This window comes from Haliotis cracherodii, unplaced genomic scaffold (genome assembly GCF_022045235.1).
Source record: "Haliotis cracherodii isolate W230 unplaced genomic scaffold, xgHalCrac1.p SCAF_5, whole genome shotgun sequence".
Classification (NCBI taxonomy): Eukaryota; Metazoa; Mollusca; class Gastropoda; order Lepetellida; family Haliotidae; genus Haliotis; species Haliotis cracherodii.
This window is the reverse complement of record NW_027266308.1, coordinates 22,092,725-22,102,954: the sequence shown is the minus strand read 5'-3', so window position 1 is coordinate 22,102,954 and position 10,230 is coordinate 22,092,725. Positions and strand designations below refer to the sequence as shown.

Here is a 10,230-nt window from a genome sequence, read left to right as displayed (position 1 = left end):
TCACTCACAGCAGTGTATGAGTATGGATTAACGAGCCGCACGCACGCTCCCCAACACCTACAAAAACAAAAAAACAAAAAATAATAATATCGAAATAGCTAATGTTCCCATGGTTTGTTATTTGTTATTTTATACTAAAACACATCAGGATAAGGTTTATAACTTCTTTTCACAGTTATGGGGAAAACTTGGGCAGCGTCCTATATATCCACCTTGGCTGACCTGAGGGCTATTCAAGCCGTCACATGAGGGCTAATAATTCACACAGCCGGAAACTCGTGGTCATGATACATATACATTGAATTGTGTAAGAACTCGTCTGTTGCACCTGGTCTTCCTTAAGCGCAGTATATGGGACAGTTTTCAAGAACGTTCAGCGTCACGCGACAGCTGTCCACTTTTGGAAACCACTGAAGGTGTGGACATTTGAAATCATTACACTCCAGATGAGCGGACGCACGGTGAGGGGGTGAGCATGCATATAAAGTGTACAGTCTGTCACCAGGAAATAGTGCGCGGGGACCGAGTATCATGTCAGAGGTGACAGACAGCCTGTGAGCTCACCCCGTGTGTGTGTTAACTACAGAGACAGGAACCCCCCAGGTGAGTGATTGTATGCAGAGTACAGGGAGCTAGTTATACATAGGTAGTGTATTGACAGAATGGGTTCGCCGTTTTGTAGACTGTCGGGAATCTTATTTAATACTCAACTGATACTAATACTCAATACTAATATGAATGTCAATAAGGTAAAACAAGTACTATGTTAGTAACAGAAAAGTTAAAAACAGACATTCGAGATTTTAAATGAGTTCAGTTCCACTAAACATACTCGTGATTGCATATGACTCAGCAAATTGTTGAATAGGGCGAAACTCATATCATGAAACGAAGATATAATTATACTTCCCATCGTAACTAAACACCGTTATGGACAATCCTCCTTGTGTCATATGCGAGACACCAGTTACCCAGCCATGTAAAGAGTGCAATACAGCTGCACCAAGACGGTGCATCAACGTGCACACTATAATACTACGAAGGAGATAAATGCGTGACCTTGACCTTGACTAATGGTCTTGTGATTTGATGTATTTTTAGACAGGGTCAGAAGATATGCTGTGTGCGCTTTGCAATCAAATTTCTGACACACTGAACATAGGGAATGTCAACTGTTAACGCCGCTATTAACTCCACTGGTAAACACAAAGATAGGGTATGTAGGTCTCCTGTGTTGTGTGTATACACACTGACTGCACGGACACAGGAATGTAGCTCAGGTAGAAGTGGTGGTCGTACGCCATGCTTTAACCTGTGGTTGGTTGGTTTGTTGTTTTACGCCGCACTCAGCAATGTTCCAGCTATATGACGGCGGCCTGTACATAATTGAGTCTGGACCAGACAATCCAGTGATTGATATCATGAGGATCGGTCCACGCAATTGGGATCGATGACATGCTTCAACCAAATCAGCGAGCCTGACTACCCGATCCCGTTAGTCGCCTCTTACGACAAGCTTAGTCGCCTTTTACGGCAAGCATGGGTTGCTGTAACCTATGGTCATATATATGATTACTTATCGGGTGTTATGTATATATAATGAATCTGCCTTGTATAATAATGAATATATTCATTCCACTCCAAAACGTATTTCTTTCATAACCGTCAGACCTTTTACATCCTCTTAAAGTTGGCATTAATAAGGCATTGTGACCAGCACTACGCTCTATAAAAACGGAGGAATGTGTTACCTTTCATAAATAATTAGGCATAACCTTCTAAAAAATATTATTGAAATAAACACTAAGGCAATAAAAAGTTCTGACACTTTTAAGGTAAACGTAAATCTGTCACACATACAATTTTTTACAAGTATCTAATATAAACGTTTATAAGAATAATGTAAACTGTGTATTTTTGGCATTCGCCACGGACAACATGATTTACAGGAGACACGTTGACACCAACAATAGACTTCAGAATAGAATAACAATGTCTAGATTTGAATTACAATCAACAATTAATACACGGATAACAAGTACTTTTATTTTTGTCGGCCAAGTCATTTACAAATAAGGCAAACAAACAGGAACTCAGTACACATCCCTGGCACACGATTCTATGTCACACTGGGTCTGGGGCAGCACACGATTCTATGTCACACTGGGTCTGGGGCAGCACACGATTCTATGTAAGACTGGGTCTGGGGCGGTACACGATTTTATGTCACACTGGGTCTGGGGCGGTACACGATTCTATGTCACACTAGGTCTAGGGCGGCACACGATTCTGTCACACTGTGTCTAGGGCGGCACACGATTCTATGTCACACTAGGTCTAGGGCGGCCCACGATTCTATGTCACACTAGGTCTAGGGCGGCACACGATTCTATGTCACACTGGGTCAAGGGCGGCCCACCATTCTTTGTAACACTGGGTCAATGGCAGTACACGATTCCATATATCAATATAACTAAGGTGATACTGTATCATGGAGAGGAGACCGTTTATCGTTAACTATTGTAGTGGTGTCCCCTGGAACAGCTGTCGTGTTAGACTGTACCTATTTTTATCTATAGTTTAGAATTCTGTTGCTTTTCGTGTATTTTGAAGACCGAATATATTACAAGTATGTTCCCAGGAAAATCCACATTGAAACGTGCACGGCACATTTTGATGCTTCTTCAGGCTTTTAATACACAATGCCACTTAGAAAGTGGTCAAATGTTACAAATGTTATATTTGGGATAACACTTTCTCAGTAGAGTACGGATTCTGGTACTGAAACATTATGTAAGCATTTGGTGCAGTTTGTTATGATAATTCTAAAACCACAGATAGGGTTTCTAGCATTGAGGTCCACTACAAGCTATACGTGTTCTGTCACTGCAGTCTAGACCTGGGGACATGTAGAGGATTGGTCACATTCAAGGAAAAACACACAATGTCGGCCCATACGGAAGATGTTGTGGCGACTGACGAGTCTCCAGTGGAGGCGACAGAGGAAGAAGGTAAATCTATTGTTAATGTGTCTCTAAGATTTATAACTAGGCAAGCCAATCATAACTTGTTCACGCATAATGAGTGGCTTACGGATGGACCTGCAATTGGAATATAGTGCGAACCCGTGGAGTTCCCTTCTCGCACGTCTGCAACATGGGTTGGTTGGTTGGTTGGTTGTTTTACGCCACGCTCAGCAATATTCCAGCTATATGACGGCGGTATGTAAATAATCGAGTCTGGACCAGACAATTCAGTGATTGATATCATGAGCATCGACCCACGCAATTAGGATACGATGACATGCATCAACCAAGTCTGACCACCCGATCCCGTTAGTCGCCTATAACGACAAGCCTAGTCGCCTTTTACGGCAAGCATGGGTTGCCGAAGACCTATTCTACCCCGGATCTTCACGGGTCCTGCAACATGGGCTACGTGTGGATACGTGTTGAAATAATTACAGACAAGTGTAAAAGTAAATACGAAGGCGTGTCACTTATACGAGGGCAGAAGAAACGGACATGTTTTATCCCGACTCAATTAACTATGGGTCCCACCAGCAACATATGCTTGTCGATGAGGCGACTAACGGGATCGGGTGGTCAGACTCGCTGACTTGGTTGATGCGTGTTGACGTATAGCAGTTGTATGGATCGATGCACATATGATTTCGATATAAAGGTTGTCTGGTGCAGACCGCCGTCATAAATCTGGAATATTGCTGAGTGCGGCGTTAAACAACAAACAAACATTTGTGTTTATGTTATATAGCTGCGTGTCAGCTTGATGCAGAAGGAAAGCTCGATGTGACAAACTTTTAAGACGATTTATGACTTTAGCGAAACCCTTTCAGCATCCTTTCTCCTCTTTGAAATGTTGTTACGGTTTTATATTGGTAGGCGGGTGTGTTTCCGTCTTCCCAAACCTGTCGTTAAGTAACTTATTCCCTGCTACTTCCAGATGAACGCAAATCCCTGATCCAAAACGAAGGCAAAACCAGCATGTCGTTACCTCCACTCAGACACTACGTCCCAGTGGAGGTGGTCGCATTCCTCTTCATCTGCGGTATCGTCATGACTCTACCCTTGACACAGTTCTACATAGTCGACAAAATAACAAGAGAATATGGCGGCGTCAACAAAAGCACGACCGACGCCTGCAGCCCCAAGGCAGGTAACTCGTCCGACACAGGGCTGCAGAACAAGATACAGAGCAAAGCTGCTGACTATACAGTATTCCTCATCTTTGCTAGCACATTCCCTGGAATCATCCAAACAATCGTTCTTGGGTCCTTCTCTGACAGACACGGTAGGAAACTGTCGATGTTAATGCCGATTTGTGGTCTTCTATCAAAGGAGATAGTGTATCTCATCGTGTTCGAGCTGGACCTACCGCTCGCATACCTATTCATAGGCAATGCAATCGAGGGGTTTTCGGGTGGTTTTGGGACAATGTTGACGGCGTTATTTGGATGTGCGGCCGACATTACAACCGCGGGACCCAAGCGAGCATTGAGGATGGCTATAATTCAGGCAGTGATGAGCTTAGGCTCAGCGATGGGGGCCTTGGTTGCAGGAATTTGGATAGAGGAGGTCAACTTTAAACAGCCGTTATACTTTTTAATCGCATTATCTAGTGCATGTCTCCTGTTTACGATATTCATATTTCCAGAAACGCGTAGACATCGACCCCAAGGTAGCCTCACGTTCAAGGAACATTTGAAATCATTCAAAACAAGCATACAGTTTTACACCAAAGACACTCCTGAGAAAAGGCGGTGGAAATTGATTGTGTCCTTGATGACCTTCTTTACGTCCTTCTCCGTGGAGCTGATCAAAGCCACGGTACTGACGCTCTACCTCCTGGCCACGCCCTTCTGCTGGAATAAAGTAGAGATCACCGGCTATACCGCGGCCAGGACCATTGTTGATTGGGTCTGCATACTCGCCCTCACGCGCTTCCTTGCGCGCCGCCTGTCGGAAGTCAACATCGCCATCATCGGATGTGTTTCCAACATGCTGTTCCTGGTGCTGTTAGGAATCGGCCAGAGTAGCGTCCTTGTCATCATAGGTATGGCTTACCAGAACTTTTTTAACGTCTTATTTTTTTTCTGAAATTGTTGTTTTCGTTCTTGAAAATGTATTATCACGAATAGTTGCCACTTTGTAATGTCTCTATTCATTCCATTCAGCGGCCGTGGTTGGGATCTTCAGTGAAGCACCGTCTGCGATGATGCGTTCAGTGATGTCAAAACTTGTCTCCCCTGATGAACAAGGTCGGTGCTCTGTCAAACAATGTATTATGACATACTGGTAAGACTATTTATGCATGGGGGGTAATATCCCATGAAGAGGAGCTTTAGTTGGATTTGTATAATTTGTATTATAATATGATTTTGTATTAATTGCCACGTGCCAAATTATTCATCTTGACGAAGTGAACCACCGGTAGCCTAACACCCATTAGAATGGCTCTCTACTAATATTTGACCTCTGACATGAAAACCTTTTCAGCTATTTTGTTCTTGGAACATACTCAGAATCGGACTACTCTTTGTTTCTGGTTATTTTATAATATAAATACACCGTATTACAGCACGGTGATTTGTTTGTTAGTTTGTTTAACGCCGCACTCAGCAATATTACAACTATGTGTCTGTTAATAATCGAGTCTGGACCAAACAAACAAGTGATTGATAGCATGAGCATCGATCTACGCAATTGGGATACGATGACATGCATCAACCAAGTCAGCGAGCCTGACCACCCGATCCCGTTAGTTGCCTCGTACAAGCATAGTCGCCTTTTACAGCTGGCATGGGTTGCTGATCTAACTCCGATCTTCACGGGTAAGCATATTGGTAGCTTGCTTGGGACCGATTCTTCGGTGTGAAATGCAAAGTACTTACAAGTGGTGTTGCTTATTAGATATCAGATGCCATTCTATCCGAGTATTGTCTTCACAATAGAGTGAGTGAGTGAGTGAGTGAGTTGGGTTTAACGCCGCTTTTAACAGCATTCCAGTTATATCGCGGCGTGTCAGCTTAATGTGGGAGGAAAGCCCGAAGTGATGCAGGTCTCAGACGTTTACCACTTCGGTGAAACCCACGAGCACGGGTATGGTGCTGACATACCTAGAAACATAATTGTGGCGAACCAAGGGACGCAACTCTGCACAGCGAATCGCGGCGCCTTAGACGACTGGGCCACCCGTGCCCCCTCTTCACAATAGAGAAAGGTGACTTGTTATTCTGTGGAATGTCGGTGAACATTAGCTTATTGAGGAGAGCATTTTGAACCTACCTGCTCGGCCCACGACATTGTAATCCAAGAAGTGAACGTGACACTTTTAATTATGATGATGATTATTATTATTATTCAGTTTCTCTTCACAACTGCATAAGGATCTATACTGAAACGTCGCTATAACAGTTTAACAAAGAAAATGTTATCCCTCACGTGTGTCTACTATGACAGTTGAAGTAGTATAGGTCAGTCGTGTACATATTTCAGTTCCGGGGTAGCACCACCGTACTCTCCCACAACTATTTCAGTATAGCATCTACAACTAACCTGGGGCTGAACCTGTCCACTCCTATGTATTCCATTTGATCACCTCATCTCACATTCCAACCATCGCTAATACACATGAGCTCATCTGACACGTGTAAACTTGATGAAGCAATGAGCAATAGACTCCATCCGGGCTAAATGCACGAGGAAAACGGCACGCGCAGTGATGTCACGTGCTTCTAATTTTGGCTCAAAATGTCATAATTATCATCCAAGATAGATCAGCTATAAAAACTTACCTATACATCCATCATAGATAAGCTATAAAAACTTACCTACACAATTGTTAATAAGGAAACACACAACTGGGAGATGGACAAAAATACCTTTAGCAGAAAGGAAATGCCAACTTTGCAAATTATCTGACATAGGTGACGAATTCCATTATTTGTTTATTTGTCCATATTTAGAAAACGAAAGATTCTACTACGTGAAACCCAATATGCATAAAATGAATTCACTTTTCAATAATTCACAAGGAACATTGAGTAAACTGTCCAAATTCTATAAAAATCAAGTAACTCCCTCTTTTTGATATGCTACCATAGTAAATCTGTATAAATACGCATGCATGCTCGGCCAAGATTTTTTTTGTATATATTCTATGTTTATATGTCTATGTATTATGTTGTTCAAATAATTTTGGGGGGCACGGGTGGCCCAGTCGTCGAAGACGCCGCGATTCGCTGTGTTGCGTCCCTTCGGCACGCCAGAAACCAATGATTGTGGGTTCGAATCCCGCTTCGCCCCAATTATGTTTCTAGGTTTGTCAGCACCATACCCGTGCTCGTGGGTTGTCTCCAAGACAGAGGGTTTTTTGTCTCGTTTTGTTTCGTCTGTTATATCTGTTTCTCAAGAATAGGTCTTCAACAACCCATGCCTGTCGTAAGAGGCGACTAACGGGGTCGGGTAATCAGGCTGGCTGACGTGGTTGGTTCGTATCCCAATGGCGTAGATCGATGCTCAGGGTGTTAATCACTGGATTGTCTGGTCCAGACTCGATTATTTTCAGACCGCCGTCATATAGCTGGAATATTGAGTTCTGGGCTAAACTAAAAACAAACAAACAAATATAAATCCAAGGACCGAATTTCCGACAGACATTGAGTCCCTCGTAGGAACATGGCGGACACCGGCTTGAAAAGTCATTGTGGCTATTCCAAACAGCTATCATCTAGATTATAAAACCAGAATGTTAATGGCTTCATTGGTCACTGTAGCTATTCTTTTTGTAGAATACTGACCCTCAAATACACCATGGCCATTCATTTTCTACAGCTCCATTATACAAGAGTTGATACTGTTAGAACCTAAAGAACCTGACACTCTAATTCAACTAACCAACGTGAGAAACCTATGTCGATCTCAACATATATATTACCGTTGTATGTGATGTTGCAGGGGCGTTGTTCGCGTCTGTCAGTACGGTGGAGATGTTGGCGTCATCGGTTCTGGGTGTCGCGGCTACTCTCGTCTACAAGGCGTCTCTCTCCTTCTTCCCCGGCCTCATTTTCATCCTCCTCGCCGCTCTCATCTTCATCACGGCAATGATGCTTGGGTAAGACCACATCTGTTCCTGTCTCACGAGCTAAAAACACACAGTTATATTCCCACACTGACTATATATTATTAAATTGATCACAGTCGCGTTTGTCCGATTCCGGTGCAATATGTTCCTAACAACAAATGTTTAGCTGACAGTGCAATATTTCTTCAAGAGCCTGTGCATTAATGTATGAGTGTCCATTTCAGGTTTGGGGAAGGTGACCTAGTGACCCATTTGTCTAAGTCGTCGGAAATCGCTGAGCGGAGTTGCGTCCCTTAATTGTATCAGGATCCGCTCATCTGAACTTCGACTATTTTAGCCGCCCTTATTATCCCTAGAGCTACTTGGTTTTATCAAAGCTGAAAACGTTAATTTGGGCTTTACTCTCTGATAGAACCGGCACGCCATGATAAAACTGAGGTACTGTCCAAAGTGGCGCAAATCTCACTCACTCATTTCGGAGTCAGTTTGAATGAGTTTTGTGGTCGAAGTATTGGCTCGTCACTCCGAAGACTCGAGGTCGATACCCACATAGGTTTAATTTGTGAAGCCCATTCTGTGTTTCACCCGCCTCTCACTGCAGCTCGATGAATGTCCCACCAGTTCATACTTTCGAATTTATTTTCATATTGATGCCTGGTCTAAGTTTTTGTGTTGTTTATTGTTGTGTGTTGTTACCCTATTATTATTATTATTATTATTATTATTATTATTATTATTTAAGAAGTAACAAACCCTTAGTCAGATTGATTTGTAGTACAATCTCGAACATCACACGACGCCACAACACAAAACTCCTAAAAGAAACAGTATTCCAAAACATATTTTCAACAAAAAAGTACTTTTTGTGTGTATCTTTCCTCAATTCACAACATCTAATAAGAAAATCCAGCTGTATTACAACACATGCTAATGTTATGTCTATTATAGGAGGGCTACCGCTTACGTTTTTGTGCTCAGGATGTGAAGTGCTTGTACAGAAGGGATGAAAAATGCTATGATGGCAACCCATATGGCAACATCTGAGAATACACATACCTTCACATGTTTTCCCTCTCCTCACAGCTGTTTGGAATTATTTGCAGTCCATGCTTACGATCGATCACGTTATCATTTGCAATAATATGTAACTATGTACCTATTCCAGGGCTCTCAGCTACAGTATAAAGAAAGATCATTCCCTGCCATCACAGACCATAATGGTGACAGCAGAGTAACCAATCACAGATCGGTGCCTACCACTTGACCAATCATAGATAAAAGTACATTATAAACGAATCAGAAACAGAGACAAACGAGTAACCAATCAGAAAAGAGAATGAGAAGGCGGGATGGTTCAGCCAGCAGCATGCTGATTGTTGGTGTTCACTAATATATGTTGGCAGGTACGTCGCGAACAGCAGCAGCGGCGAGAAGGAATAACAACGTTCAGTGATGGATAAAAGTCTTTAATCCTTAAGTGTGTGTGTGTGGTGGTGATGGTGTGTGTGTGTGTGTGTGGGGGGGAGCTACTGACAATTTTGTTGGTTGTTTAACGCAACACTCAGCAATATTCCAGCTGTATGACTGTGGTCTGTAAATAATCTTGTAATTGACATCATGAGGATCGATCTGCGCAACTGGGTTACGACATGCATCAACCAAGTCAACGAGCCTGATCACCCGGACCAGTTAGTCGCCTCTTACGACAAGCATGGGTTGCTGAAGACCAATTCTACCCTGGATCTTCACGGGATTCCAACTGTTAAAGTCTACTTTTCTTGGTGAGGGATGGGGGGGGGGGGGGGGGGGGGATTGGAACAGAGCTAATCGTCTTACTTTGTACGGTGTTGCTCCAAGGTTTTAATTGTGCTTCTGCAATGGTACTATTCCTGTGTTTCTTTCTGGAAATTTCTGAGATAAACGTAGAACACGCCAAATAAATCACCATTACCTTATCAATTTTTAGTTGCTTGCGTACAAATATGCATAGGAAATTTCAAAAGCCCAAAAATATGACATGACTCATATATCTTTTTCCTGCATCAACATGCATTAACTCTCCGGCAGCAAATGATGCACAGGAAAGGTGCAAAAGGGATATTTTGAAAATATCAACTCATTGGTGTA

The 10,230-nt window shown here is 42.8% G+C and overlaps 1 protein-coding gene across 1 annotated transcript; it reads left to right on the top strand.

Moving 5' to 3' along the window:
• The first annotated feature begins 332 nt into the window (after window positions 1–332).
• On the top strand, window positions 333–9,610 carry LOC139444238 (proton-coupled folate transporter-like). The gene is made up of 6 exons (XM_071225161.1): window positions 333–603; window positions 2,893–3,011; window positions 3,964–5,073; window positions 5,195–5,278; window positions 7,977–8,133; window positions 9,269–9,610. The coding sequence occupies exons 2-6, from the start codon at window positions 2,945–2,947 to the stop codon at window positions 9,336–9,338; spliced, it is 1,488 nt and encodes a 495-aa protein (XP_071081262.1). The 5' UTR covers window positions 333–603; window positions 2,893–2,944; the 3' UTR covers window positions 9,339–9,610.
• The last annotated feature ends 620 nt before the right edge of the window (window positions 9,611–10,230 follow it).

Coding starts and splice junctions, on each gene's coding strand:
- LOC139444238 (XM_071225161.1), top strand. CDS start 2,945: ATGTCGGCCCATACGGAAGATGTTGTGGCGACTGACGAGTCTCCAGTG. Junction 5,074..5,194: donor TAGCGTCCTTGTCATCATAG/GTATGGCTTACC, acceptor CATTCCATTCAG/CGGCCGTGGTTGGGATCTTC. Junction 8,134..9,268: donor ATCACGGCAATGATGCTTGG/GTAAGACCACAT, acceptor TACCTATTCCAG/GGCTCTCAGCTACAGTATAA.